General features: G+C 42.6%; 2 protein-coding genes across 8 annotated transcripts in view; one reads left to right on the forward strand and one right to left on the reverse strand.

Moving 5' to 3' along the window:
• The window catches only part of ANKMY2 (ankyrin repeat and MYND domain containing 2), a 37,395-nt gene extending 28,066 nt beyond the window's left edge, over window positions 1–9,329 (reverse strand). For 2 of the 5 annotated variants that reach the window (XM_041727598.1, XM_041727602.1), the window contains exons 1-2: window positions 9,094–9,329; window positions 3,863–3,927 (exon numbers count right to left, since the gene is read on the reverse strand). In XM_041727598.1, the coding sequence (XP_041583532.1) occupies window positions 3,863–3,927; window positions 9,094–9,160 (132 nt within the window). In that variant the 5' untranslated portion in view covers window positions 9,161–9,329. The other 3 variants (XM_041727599.1, XM_041727600.1, XM_041727601.1) reach the window with 3 other exon arrangements.
• The window catches only part of BZW2 (basic leucine zipper and W2 domains 2), a 64,051-nt gene continuing 58,266 nt past the window's right edge, over window positions 9,119–14,903 (forward strand). Inside the window, exon 1 of one of the 3 annotated variants that reach the window (XM_041727594.1) lies at window positions 9,119–9,199. The gene's annotated coding sequence lies outside the window, so the exon portion shown is untranslated. Of the gene's footprint in view, window positions 9,200–9,730; window positions 9,876–14,903 lie in introns of those variants that run through there. The other 2 variants (XM_041727595.1, XM_041727597.1) reach the window with 2 other exon arrangements.

A 14,903-nucleotide genomic window follows, 5' to 3' on the forward strand; every position in this document is an offset into this window, starting at 1 on the left:
TCACAGAGAGAGAGAGAGAGAGGCAGAGACACAGGCGGAGGGAGAAGCAGGCTCCATGCACCGGGAGCCTGATGTGGGATTCGATCCCGGGTCTCCAGGATCGCGCCCTGGGCCAAAGGCAGGCGCCAAACCGCTGCACCACCCAGGGATCCCAACACAGAGGATTTAAATCACTAGTGGAAGAATGCCCCAGGTAAACAATACAGGTAGGAAACTCTCAGGGAGAGGAGTACTGCCTTCAAGAAACATCAAGGAGGGGATCCCTGGGTGGCGCAGTGGTTTGGCGCCTACCTTTGGCCCAGGGCGTGATCCTGGAGACCAGGGATCGAATCCCACATCGGGCTCCCGGTGCATGGAGCCTGCTTCTCCCTCTGCCTGTGTCTCTGCCCCCCCCCCCTTCTCTCTCTGTGACTATCACGAATAAATATATTAAAAAAAAAAAAAAAAAAGAAAGAAACATCAAGGAGGCTAAATCTGTCCCCAGTTTACTCAAAGCATCTCCAGGAATCTCCTTGTCTTGATCCTCATTCTAAGGTTTTAACAATCAATATAGAGTGTGTCTAATGTTTTAACATTAAGTATGCTATTGTTTGTGGAAGGTTTCCACAAACCTTTACCTTTTATCAAGTTATAAACACACACACACACACACACACACACACACACAAACCTATTCAATCCTAATCTGTTAAGCGCTTTTACCATCAATGGATGTTAAATTTTATCATCTGTTGAGATGATCATATTTGCTTCTCTTTTATTCTGTAATATAATGGATTACATTGAAAGATTTTCTAAAACTGAACCATCCTATCATTTCTGAAGAAACCTTACTTGGTTATTATATCTAATTATTCTTTTTTTTTTGTGGTAAAGTTTTTTGGTAATTATTCTTTTCACACCTACTGGATCAATTTGATAGTATCTTAGTGTTTTTATGACTGAGTTATAAACTGAATTGGGGGGTTTTCTTCAGCTTTTTCCTATTTTAGCATTAGTGTTGTGCTACTTTTATCAAATGAGTTGGGTATCTTCTTTTTATGACCTAACAGTACACTTTGTGTATAATGAGAAGTCCTTGAAGGTTTTGTAGAGCTAACCCAGGTTTGCAGCTTTAGAAAGTGGTTAGCATTTAAATACATTTATACAAATTTTCCTTAATTATTCCAGTTTTTCTGCTTCTATATGAGGTGAATGTATTCATTTTTATTTTTCTATGAAGCCACTTTTATACGAGTTTTCCTATGTCCTGGCTTAAACAAAAAACTTATGAAAATTTCCTTTATAACTACAGTCATGATCTTAGTTTCTTGGTGTTTATTTCACTATTTTCTTTCTTAGACTTTCCAAACTGTGTCTAATATTTTAGTCTTTAGGTTGAAAACTTTGTTTTTTCTTTTCTTTTTAAACAGGTTTATTGAGCTATATAACTCACATACCATACAATTCACCCATTTAATACATACAATTAAATGGTTCTCAATATATTTGCAGAAGTTATACAAGTATCATCACAATCAATTTTAGAATATTTTTATTAACCCCACAAGAAACCACATACCATTATTATCAGTCATTCTTATGTACCACCCCCCCACCCCAAGCCCCTACCCTCTAACCCAGTCCTAGGCAAAACACTAGTCTAATTTCTGTACCTATAGACTTGCCTATTTTGGACATCTCCTATAAATGGAATCATATAATATTTACTCTTTAGTGATTGGCTTCTTTCACTCGGCCAATGTTCTCAAGGTTTGTCCATGTTATGGCACTTACCAGGACTTCATTCCTTTTTATGAATAAATATTCCATTGTTATGGATATATGACATTTTGTTTATCCACTGGTCAGTTAAGGGATATTTGGGTTGTTTCCAGCTTTGGCTATTAAGGATAATGCCACTATAAACATTTATAAGCAAGCCTTTGTGTTGACATATGCTTTATTTTTCCTAAGTATATCCCTAGGATTGCTCGGTCATATAGAAACTCTATATTTAATCAGTGGAGGAATTGCCACCTGTTTCTGGAGTGGCTGTGCCATTCACCCCCCAACAATTAATGAGGGCTCCAATTTCTCCACATCTTCACCAATACTTGTTATTATTTATCTTTTTTATTATAGCTACCTCAGTGGGTGTGAATTGGTGGTATCTCACTGCAGTTTTGATAGCAGCTAATACTGAGCATTTTTTTCATTTGCATTTTTATTATAGCCATCACAAAGGGTGTGAACTGGTATCTCACTGCAGTTCCTTGGCAGCTAATATTAAGCATTTTTTCATGTGCCCATTGGTTATCTGAGTATCTTTTTGGAGCAATATCTATTCAGATCCCTTGCCCATTCTTTAATAGGATTATTTGTCTCTTTTTATTGAGTTGCAGAAGTTTGTAATAATTTATAACCTATAGTTATAAGGTCTTTATCAGATATGATTTATGAAACCATTCTATGGGTTATCTTTTCACTTTTTTAATGATATACCTTGAAGCACAAAAATTTTTATTTTATTTTATTCTTTTGTTGCTTGTGCCTGATGGCTTTTTAAACTGTTTATTTCTATTTTAGTCCACTGGTTCACTTTCTTTATTCTTCAAGTATAGCCTAATCCTTTGTTAAAATTCCAAGGTAAAAGCTGAGAACACATAGATTGAAAGTACAATAATAAATGCTGAAAAATTTCCTCTGAATATCACTCTGGCCACATAGCACAGCTTTTGATAAATACTAGATTTTGATGAATGTTGTATTTTCAGTGTTAAATAGTAGACCATTTCTACTTCTATTCCTTCTTTTACCCAAGAATTATCTAGAATTAAAATAAAACTTTCAGATTGTTTTATTATTGGGATCGTATTTTTGTTTATTTTCAATGTATTCTGTATTAGTCGAACTTTGAAATTAGTTTCCTTTATAAAACAGTATATAATACATAGACTAATTTTTATCAATGTTCCATGTAAAAGAAAATGTACTATTTTTTTTCCATCTTACATACAGTGCATTGACTATCAATTAGTTATCCAAATTTTCTGCTCCTTATATTACTTTTTTGTTACTTAATCTGGTGGTTTCTCAAAGGTGTTATTGTGGCCTTACAAATTTCTTGTTTGAATTCTTTTTCTTTATGAATCCCAAAGCTTATGACCTTATAAGTGAAGGTTTACACCTACTATATTCTTGGTGGGTTACTGATTATTAATTTAATCTATGAGAAAGGCATTTTATCTTTTTTTTAATTTTTTTAAATTTTTTGCTTTAAACTTTATTTTGTCTGACATTAATTTTGGTACTCATTTTTGGGTAAAAGGTTAATAAAACTCCTTCCCCTTTCTGCATGAGCAACTGACATTCAGTTAACTTTCTAGTACTAGAGCCACACTGTATCATAAAGTAGCTACTAGTTACACATGGCTAATGGCTGATATTGGACAGCTAAGAAAAGACATCACCATCATAGCAGAAAGTTATTTTGAAGAGCAGTTGTTCTAGAAAGTTGGGTTTAGGTTTGGTTAGCTTTCCCTAGAAGTAGAATCACTTTATCAAAAGTATGCAATTTAAAAACGACACAATTCTAAAATTTTCTCCAAAATGTGATGCCAATCTACACCTAATCCATTAGTATATAGAAGTCCAATATTTCCCACACTTTACAGAAATGATATGATTTAGTTTAATTTGTTTTTATTTGATTAATAAAATTAAACATGTTCTTACATACTTTTTTGTAAACTGCTTACATTTCATTTAGAGATGAGTATAACTTGAGCACAAATGCTAGAAAACAACTCTTACCATTGCATTTTATATATTATCAATTCTTATAAAAAGTAAGCATTTTATTCAGCTTTTTAAATTTTACCTCATCCAAACAGTTGACACGAACATTCTTGCTGGCTAATAATGTTCCAGCTTCTTGGACAGTACCTTTAAAAAAGAAAGAAAAGGAAAAAAAAAAAGGAAGAAAGGAAAGAAATACAAAATTAGTTATTTATCATTACAACAGAAAAAATAACTAACATCATGGAAACAAATTTTAAAGGGTTATATGTAAAACTAAAACTAGTCTGGTTAGCTTGTTAGGAAATAAAGCATCAACATGTAGTATTTTTTCCACAATGTAATTATCCAGAAGAATTGATTTACAGAAGCCAAAATAGCTCCATCTTGTTTTTACTTCCAATGACCTTAAAGTATATTAAATTGGCCATATTTTCCCTTTGGCAGTGATACAATAACCACAAAGCATAAATAAGACTCCTAATACTGAAATCTTAAAGAGCATGTAGTCCAACCCACCATCTGAAGCTTAAATTCCAGCCAATGTAATAACTGGAGTTCAAAATGTAGTCAGTATTTATATGCCCTGTCATCACGAGGCCCTGTGAATTGATAGGAGCATTCTTATAATAGAATTCTTGGTTTAGAAATGCTTAGGTAAACATTTCTTTAAAGCCTGCTTCCATATAAAAGTGCCTTATGGTCAGCACTCAAGACTGTCATACTGAACGTCCTCTAACATAAACCTGAAGGTTAGTCCTTTGTAAATTTGGAAATACACTGTAATTGGGCTGCACCTGTCAGGTTTTTCCAGTCTTCTGTAAGGCATACTGACACAAGCAAGTAGTTAAAGAGAGAATGTTGCTATTATCATTAATAACAGTCAGCCCACTCATTCTGCCAAAAAATTTCTGGTTTGACAGGGAAGGGAACAATGAAATTGAATGTTCTCAGAAAGAAAGGATGAGATAAGCCTCTCCTCCAAAAGGGCATAAAAGAAAAGGAGCATCCCACAACTAGGAGTTATTTCTCTCTATAAACTGAAAATTACAGTTGCAGAATGTGCTAAATTCTGCTAGTTGCCCAGAGTTAAATGTGGAATGCAGAATAAAGATTAGCATGCTTCTCTCTCCCTGACCTGCTCCTTAGGCATCTGGTTGCCTCATACCAAGAGGGAAAAGACAGAGAAATGTCTCCCAGATTGACAGAGAAATAGCTCTGCTGGGGAAATGTGTCAAGTGAATGATTTACAAGTCCCTGGATCATGACAGCAGCTATCATGTAAAGAGTGCATTTTTCTGACACTGTACTCCATCTGAGGGCAGGTAATATCACTGGCTACAGCTCTGAAGGGCTACAGAGTGAGTGAGTAAAGCCCTCAAGCATGTAAGCAAGTTCTATATGGAACATTATCCACACCTGGCCTTCTCATCAGAGACTTTCTCCTCCACCTTTAGAAAGGAATTATAACAGAACAAAAACTCCAGGACCCCAATTTCACTTCAGGAAGATACTTTGGCTGATATCCATTATTCAGTGGGAAATAATTGAAGTTATTTTTCCACCTAGTCAGGCGTTCACTCAGTAAAGGGACAATACTATAGGGACTGTGAGCATGTCAAAGCATGCCACATGTTAGGGGGACGATAGGGATTCCAATTATAAACATTTGGCTCACGTGAGAGAACAGGTCAATGATTCTATGAAATGTTTATCCCAACGGCCAACAATCTAAGTTAAATCTGTCTTGTTAGGGAGTAATTTAAAATAAATAAGTAAAGACGAGGTGTGTATACATATACCACTGAATACCAGTCAGCCTTTTGAAATGCAGGGACCAGGATGGAATTTATTTTCTCCAACTGTTTGGGCTTCCAGATTTTGGAAAACAGATGAGCAAATGAGGAAAATGTGTAATGATTTCTAATTTTATTTTCCTAATTTAATGACATTGGTAGAAAACTATAGGTCTAAATACACTAATATGCACCATCTATCATACTTTAATTATACCTAAACATAGTTGGTGAAATAAACCTTATTGTCCAAGTCTACTTCATAAATCCTTTTATGTAAATAATGAAAAAAAGTAGTAAATTTATTTTCTCATTTAGTCAACAATCTCAGAGATTTCAGGTACTAAACAAGTAATGGAAGATTTTCTGATTTATGCCCTTAAGAAAAGTTTAATGTATTTTGAAATAGTGCTTCCTCAGTGCTTAACAAAAACTATATCAGAATTTAGAAGAATGGGTCTGTACATGTAACATAAACTCATCAGCTGTGCTTCAGTGATCCTAATTTTCTCTTCTTAAACGTAAAATGGATGCCATCATTAACTATGATATGAATGGTGTATATGAAAGAGCTTCTCAGTTTTATCTGGAACTTGTTGGCATTCCAACAAATAGATAATCTATGAACTACCTAGCATTTGATTTGAAGAAGAAAGTGTTCTGAAAGTGTCTAGAAGCAATGTGCTGTATTCTCTGGATTGTAAGCCTCACTCACAGTCAGCTTAACTTCTGAAGGGCAGTAACTGGCAGAAAAGAGATACTCAATAATTTGCTGAGTTTATTTTGGATTGGCCAAAATGACAGGTCACACTTGGCTGAAAATTTATTGTTAGTTCCAACCACTAGTGCTGACTAATCTAGCACTTCCCAAAGTTAAGAATGTAACCAAGGGGGAAAAAAAGAAAAAGAATTAAAAACTCTACCCACCCACTTTAAAAAGTTTCTTATGCATATTAATATAAGCTTTGCTTATGATCTTCATTCAACTGCAAAAAAATTTACAAATTAAATGCACACAAAACTATAAAATCAGTAACAGTTAAAATTAAATTAATTTAAAAACTCGTTAATTTTAAATTATTTTAAAATATTTTATTTTAAATAATAAGTTAGATTAATTAACACAGATGATACTGTGTTGCTGAAGTTAAATTGCCTCTAGAAGTGAATATGGAATGGGCTGCTATGGTTCTGGTTTCAGTTTTAGTTTAGTTTGTTTTCAAGTCCAGTGTATTTCTAGGACCACAGGCCAAATGATATCTCTGCTTTGCCACTTATTTTCAGTGTGGCACTGGACAAATTATCTAACTTTTCAGTTCCTCCGTTTCTGTGACTATAAAGTGGAGATCACTGTACTTACCATAAAAACAGATAACACAAACAGCATTTTAAATGCTTTACAGGCACTAACTCATTTGATCCTCCCAACAAGAGTGTGAGGTAGGTACCATGGAGAAATGGAAGCTCAGTAAGAGTAAGTTGCTGAAGTCCACATGACCAGCAAATGATTGAGATAGGATTCCAAATCAGATCTGCATGGTGAACCACCACCACTCCATGTGGTCTCATCATGCTGTTGCTTAAAAATAATTCCTAGGGCATCAAGATCAAATATATCAACAGATGTAAAGTGCTAAGTATTATGTCTGGCTCCTATTCAATATTCAATAAAGGCTGATTATAATTGTTATTTTCTCATATCTCCCATTATTTTTCTTTGAGAGTACAGTGATGTCCCATGGACCTTCACTTGAAAAGAATGTATCACCGACTAAGTCCAGTCTCATTTCTTCATGGCTTGGGCCAATGAAATTGGTGAACCATACTGTCTGTGCACAAATGCAACGTGATGTACACTGTGGATCCAGAAACAGCAGCAGTAACCAGACTAAACTTTAATTCTCTCTTATACCATCTTCAAAATAAAGACTGGTGTACACCCCCCCCCCAAAAAAAAAAACCACTAAAGCATCCAAGGCTTCCCTCGCCTTCCAGAAACCCACTTTATAAAACTGCTCACTTGTTCATACTTTGACAAACCGATAGCTCTGTACTGTTTAAAAGCAGAACGTGCATCTCTGGTGGATTCTGAGCGGATCCTGTTTCCTTTTGCCCAGCACAGTACCTGGCTCACAGCTGGCGCTCACGTGTTAGAACTGAATCCCAGAGCCAACCCGGGGAAGGGAGGAAGTAACCGCAGGGCACAAAGCATGCAGTACCAAAAAAAAAAAAAAAAAAAAGGCCAGAATCGTGCAGCACAAACGACAAAAGCACCAACTCCATGTCCTACAGTCCTGGGCAAAGATCACTTAGGATAAATGTAGCTGTGACTGATTTAAAACTGTTGCGATCAGACGAGGTGGCCTTGGCTCATCAGCACCAGTGGGGTTCAAATCCGATTTTTTTTTTCCTCTCTCTTTTCCGTTTAGGCTTCCCCTTGTCAGTATTAAGAATAAATCTGCCTTACTCTCTGAGGGTCCAGATTTGAGCCAGGCTGCCCGACAGGAAGAGGGCTGGAAAGTGGGGAGCCTGCATGCCGCAGGGACGGGCCTCTCTGCCGTTCCAGGACAGATGGACAGACGTGCCTGCCTGCATCCTGGAGCGTGAACTATGTCCGCGGCGACTGTGCAGGAGAAGCCACGTAGTCACGCTGCTGTCACCTGCCAGGTAACGGGACTCGGCAGGGGACTCCTCCGGGACGTCCACTCGGGGACAGAAGGGGAAATAGGGCCCCCGGCCGGTCCCCGCGGCCCGCTCCTGGCTCCTGGCTCCTGGCTGCCCCGCACCCGAAGCTGCGCAGGTGGGACAGGCGTCGGCAGGGTGCAAGGGCGGGCGCTGACGGGCACGCGGGGGCAGCGGCGCTGTGCAAGGCCGCCGAGGGCTGCGGGCGCCCGGCCCACCTCCTGGCTTCCCCGCGGGTTGGAAGGACGCCGCGGAGGCCGGGACGCAGATCCCTCCAGGTGGCCAAGGACAGACCTAGTTCTGTGCCCTTACGAAGAACCGTTCTCTAGAGGATTTCCCCCCCCCCCCAGGCGGGGGCGGGGACGGCCAAGGCATCCAGATTCTTCGGCCTCCGGAAGTCGAAACGGCCCTTTAGCCAGACACCCTCCCAAGGACCCGAGGCCTCCCCCTGTCGCCAAGACAGGCGAGGGTCAAAACCACCTTGAGAGTTTTGCAGAAGGCGCATCGTGGGACCCACACCCAGGGGTCGCTCGTTGCGCTCTGAGCCGGGGCCTGCAAGTGTGTTTCCTTCCAAAACTCGGATTCGGAAGACGAACCGCTGCAGCCTCCTGCTCCCGTCGCGGCAGTGCTGCCGGCTCCCCTCCTCGCCACCCCCGCAACCGGCCCCGGGCCATGCCCGGAGACACGCTGCTTTCCCGGCGCGAGGCCACCGACCTCGCCGGACCCGCGGCGGAGGGTCCGCCCGGCCAGGGCCGCCTCCAGGGCTCCGCCACGCCTCCGAGACCAGGCCCGCGAGCGCCCCGCTGCAGCCCAGCCCAGCAGCGCCCGCGCATACCTTTCCCGATGACTTCTAGCAGCTCCTTTTCTTCCTGGGTCAGCTCGCCTTTCGTTATATGCACCATTGCTCCCGCCAGCTTGAGGACGATTCTATTTCCTTGGAGGTATTAAAAAAAGAAGCTGCGTGTGGTGTGTGCGTGTGTTCGGAGCGCCAAGCGCAGCGGGGCAACGAGGCCAGGACGCTGAGCCGCCAGCCGCGGAACCGTTCGAATTCTTTGCTCCCTCCCGCGGGCTGGCGAGCAGCTGGCGAGCCCCGGCGAGCCGCGAGGTCCTGGGCCCGGCCCCGCGGCCGCCACCGCCCGCCCGCCTGTCATTGGCCAGGCCGGGGGGAGGAGCCACAGGCGGCGGCAGCCGGGGACTCCCATTGGAGCAGCCCGGCAAGGGAAAGCCCAACGGAGAAAACCGGAGGGGGGAATGGAATTGCTCTTCCGCCTTCTCCGCCGCTCCCTGCCGCTCTGTTCCGCTGTCGAGGCACACGCAGCGTTTAAATTCTCTGTCCTCAAGTTCTGGGTCCGGCCCTGGCTGCTCGGGGCGCCGAGGCCCCCGGCGGTGGCTACGAGGCCGCAGCGTTCCCCCGGGAGTGGCGCGGCCCGACCGGGGGCGGCCCGGGAGGCGGGGCGGCGCGGGAGGCGGGGCTGCGCCGGGCTCCGTGGGTCGGTGTCAATGTGTCTGTCCTTCACTCCTCCATTGTCTGCCGCCGCCACTGCCGCGGGTGCCACCGCCGCTGCCGGGATCGCCGCAGCCTGCAGCCTCGCGCGTCGCCGCTACCTCCTCGGACAGGTGAGGAGCAGCTCGGGCGGTGCAGGGGACGCGTGGAAGGCCGCGGGGAGCGCGGCCGCCGCCCCGCCGGGGGCTTCCCTCCGGGCCGGAGCCGGCGGCAGGAAGCATGTGCCCGCCGCGGCGGCGTCCCGGCCCCTGGTGGGGAAGCCTGCCCGCCACCCCGCGGCCGTCGCAGGCGCCGCCTACCGCACCCCAGGCTGAGGACCGGCCGCCTGGGGAGACCCCGGGACCGCGAGGCGGCGGGGGCGGGCCACGCGGTGGGACGCGGTGGGCGCAGACCGGCGGGTGCGTGGCACCGCCAGACGCGGCCCCCGGAGGCGGGGGCTGGGGCCTCGGGCCAGGGGCGCGATGGGGGAGCGCGGGCGGGCTGAAGGCTGCGCGAGAAGGCTCCCCGAAGGGGGCAGCTCTGCCTCGGCGAGCCTCGGCCGCCTCCCCGCCCCCCCCTCCCCTCCGCTCCCCTCCCCTCCCCTCCCCTCCGCCCCAAGCACACACGCTCTACTTGTCATCTCCTCCGGCCCCTGTGGACGCTGCCGCGGAAAACCGGATCTGAGCGCCCTGTGGTGCCTGTTAAGGATGTTTGGAAGCAATTTACACTTAAACTAATACTTGGTTTAGGAGCGATGGCCTGGGGGGGAGGGGGAAGGAAGGGCCTCGCTCGCCTGGAGTTCCCGGTCTCTTTGTAACTCAGATCTTGAGATTTATGGAAATAGGGAGGGGAGGGGGAAGAGGGCGGAGATTAAACTGGCGTCGCCGTCTATATATAGCCGTAGATTAGCCTCTAATCCAACCTTCATTCAACTGTTGGATGTTGCCTCGAGCGAGCCTTGGGTTTGCACCGTGGGTAGCCGGGGGGTAAATACAGGTGGGAGCCCTCCTGCGGCTCAGCGGCGAGACTTAGTAGCTAAAACCGAGTCAGTCGTTCCTCCAGGGCGCGCCTCCGTAGCATGTTTACGGCATCAGTGAAAGCTTCCTTAGAAATTAACGTTTATGTGTTACTGTGGTTTTCTCTGCCGCCTAGTATTGATTTTTCTTCCTAGACGCATCTACTTCAAAGAGAAATATTTGAATAATTATATAGACTTTTTTTTTATTTTTTTTTTTGTTAAGCATCCCCACCAAGCACTCTTTCTCCCCACAGTGCCACATATGAAACGAAATGCATTTTCTTCTGGCCTTATAATGCTTCTGTTTCTTTTTCTTTCTTTCCCTTTTTTTTTTTTTTTTTTTTTTAGCATTCACGAACGCTTCTGAAATCCTGGAAGATGTTCATCATTATTTCCTGCGTTTAGCAGAATCTTTTCTGAACTCCAGCTGTTTTCTTTTTAAGGCTTCATCTTTACAGGCTGAGGCAGATCCGAGCCAGAACATCTCACATGAAAATACTTTGCAATTATTCATCCCAGTGTATAACAAAGAAACTGTTGTGTGATGATGCTTTAATAATGATGTCCCTGTTCAAACGACCGAGTAGTAAGGCTTTTGAGAGTGACCGATCTTTTGTAAGGCTCAGGATGCTGTTACTGCTACAGTTACAACTGGTTTAAAACAGAAGTAGCAGGCAGAAGAAACCCACAGATGCTTGCAGGGTAACCTCCTCTAACACGTGACTTAACATTTTCGGTGGATCCCTGTCTAGAATTGGGTACTTCATTGCCAGTATTTCCATCTCTTGTGCCAAATTGGGGCCATGGTTGCTTGAAGGTCACACCTGTTTGTCTCACTGAGGTTGTCAGTTCCTCAAGGATAGCAACTTATTACCTGTTTTCTTGTTGCTTTATGGCATCTGGTTGGCATTTAGTCCTCTGAATACATGACTTCAGTGAATTTAGTCAATGCCATTTAAAAAACTTAACACCTACCCAGAAATGCAGATAAATAATATGTTGTTTAAATTCCTAGAAACGGGTGCGTAATAGAGAGCGTTCATCTGATGGATTGCATTAATCATTTTGTACAGGGCAAATATTTAATGTAGGAATAAGGTTAGCTAATGAGCATACCTTAAACTTGATCAAGGAACTTTTCTTGTACTATGAACGTATTCATGTCAAAGAAGTTTTATTGGTAATAAAATAGCTACCACCCACTTACGGAGTTTTTAGCTTGTGCCAGATATTCTAGCAGATGCTTTATTGTATAGAATTTACTTTTACCATTGTTATAGTGACCTGAGGTAGTCAATGTTACCTCTATCTCAGCAAATAAAGAGGACAGAAACTAAAAGAACTTAGTAAGTTTGCCCACAGCCCCACAGTTAGGAAGTAATCAGGGCCAGAATTGGAATCCAGATGTGTCTTCAAAACCTTTCTCTTTCTGCTATTTTCTGCCTACGTGGATGGCAGTAAGGGGGAAATTCTGTAACCTTCAAGTAGTTAGTAGAGAACACATCTGTGTGGGTCAGCATGCCACAGGTACAACAGCCTCCTCCCTGCCTCTTTCCCCAGTCTTTTCTCCATGCCCAGCAACCATTGGTATCTGTTTCTCTCAGATCCTTCCTGAGAAGTTTCATATAAACATAGTTTATATGTTTATAGCTTATATGTATATTCCCACTTTTTGAAAGAAACTGGAACATCCAACACACTTTTCCACACTGCATTAAAAATTTGCTTTGGTCTCTCTTCTGTTTCTTTTGTCACCTTTTAAAAAATAATATTTTCTGAAATGTCTGAAATTGTTGTGTCTCTTTTCTATTACTGCCACCCTAGACCTCTCTCCTGGCCTGTTCCAGCAGGTTCCTAAGAAGCCTGCTTCTCTCTCAACTCTCCTCATCCAGCTAATTCAAGATGCCACCAGTTCAGTAAACCTTGAACACCCACCCATCATCCACCCAAGCATGATGAGACATACTCTGTAAAGACGGAATTGATTCACTTAAAACACGTCAATAGCTTTCCACTGGCCACAGAACAGAGGTTCAGTTCTTGCTTCGAAGGCTCCAACTTCTGGTCCCAGCCGGCATTTCCAGTCAGCCAGCCCCTCCCACACACTAAGGTCACCACACTTCTGGTTCCCTCACATGCCAGTAATTTCCACCTCTTTGTTCCTGCTTTTCTCTTCCTGGAATGCCCTCCCTTCCCTCACCACAAGGCTCTCTGTCTCCTCAGATCTGATGGACTGCTTAACTTTCAAAATACCACTTACATGTAAACTCTGCTCTCCAGCTCTCATGATCACCTCTCCCATCTCATTCAGTGAGGGCATCACAGGTGCTAGAAAACACGTTACTTCATATGTTTGAAGCGGGGGTAACTAAAAAGCTCAAAGTCTCTACCCTAATCATTGCTTCTTCATCTGGCTCCCCATGAAAATACATGAAGCAAGTACCTTTTTCGTGACATTCTATGACAGTTCTTATTAATCTGTTTGACCCCTCCTCCTTCTCAACTATGAATTAACTAGGACTAATTTACCCTTGTTTCTCAAAATCGTAACCTGGTGTCTGGCACCCAGTGTATACTCACTGGTTGCTGAGTTGAATTTAGTTTGATCTCTGAGTTATTTTAGGTGGATTTGTTTCCCTACTTGACTAATCCTTCCTGGCAATATGAGGTGATGTGGCACGGAGTGCACACAGCCATAATCAAGGGCAGAGGTCTTTAAATGTTTCATTCTCAGGCTTCTTGACATTCTGATTGATGAATGCTGTCAACCAAGGGGAAAAAAAAATGTTAATATGCACATGTTACACATTTTGCATGCCATTCCTGGATTTCCCCCCATTAAAGCCCCAGACCTCCAACTCTCTGCTTTTAGAGAATGTTGTTTCCTTTTTGTTGCAGGGGAATAGCTTGTTTTTTGAGCGTTACATCTTTCAGGATAATGTTTCCTTGACATTCGATTTTCTTTTCTTAGGTACATTTTTTTTTGAGAGAATATTTGACACTTTTAAGGAATTTCATTTTAGGGGATCCCTGGGTGGCTCAGAGGTTTGGTGCCTGCCTTTGGCCCTGGGGGTACGATCCTAGAGTCCCAGGATCGAGTCCCACGTTGGGCTCCTGGCATGGAGCCTGCTTCTCCCTCTGCCTGTGTTTCTGCCTCTCTCTCTCTCTCTCTCTCTCTCTCTCTCTCATGAATAAATAAATAATAATCTTTTTTTAAAAAAGGAATTTTATTTTAGGTTTGAAAGAATTATTGTAGCTATATTTTTAAAAGATCCCTTGTCTTTTAGAGATATACTCTGAATTATTTGAGAGAATTATATGGCATCTGAGATTTGCTTCACTATAATTCTGTGACCATAGGAGACAGACACCGAGTAAGAGTATTAATGAAGAAATTGACTTGTGTTAACACTTGAAGCTGGGTGATGAGTACATTGATCTCGTTAAACTGTTCTACTCTTGGGTATGTTTGAAATTTTCCATAATGAAGTTTTTAAGAGGAGGATTTGGAAGTATTACAGCCTCTAAAAATTGTTGTTGTTGTTTAACAAAGCAGAAGAAATAATATGAATGCAAATGTTCTTTCTCTGTACTTGGAATTTAGCTTATGCAATTATTCATTTAATGTTAAAACAGTTATACCTAAATCTGCAAGGGATGATCTTGTGAACAATGCATTTCCATAAAATGTTCACATCACATTTTAGCTTCTCCACAAAACTAAGAGGTAGGTGGCATTGCTCAGTGCTTGTGTCACAGGCTTATGAATATCTCACTGGAAGCTAATTTTCATCTTTTTTGGAAAATGACAAAGTAATTTGCAGACGAGTCTGAATAAGGGGTGCAAATATATTTAATTTAAAGGAAAAAAGCAAGATGTGAATGAAGTGGAGATACCAATTTTCTTCTATTTCTTATAAACCATTTCCGAAAAAGAAGTACCAAAACTGTTGTGAGCAATATCAGCATTTTTAGGACAAGTATATTAATGTAGGAATATAAGACTCAGAACTTGTGCCTGCAAGATTCTTACTCAGGGTTTGCTTAACTAAATGCTTATTTTCACACTTACTTCCTGGATTCTTACAACTTTATAATTTAATATACCCTGGTATTTAGGTTTCTTTTATTATGTCTTGGATTT

Source organism: Vulpes lagopus, chromosome 13 (assembly GCF_018345385.1).
Source record: "Vulpes lagopus strain Blue_001 chromosome 13, ASM1834538v1, whole genome shotgun sequence".
In the NCBI taxonomy this organism is placed as follows: domain Eukaryota; kingdom Metazoa; phylum Chordata; class Mammalia; order Carnivora; family Canidae; genus Vulpes; species Vulpes lagopus.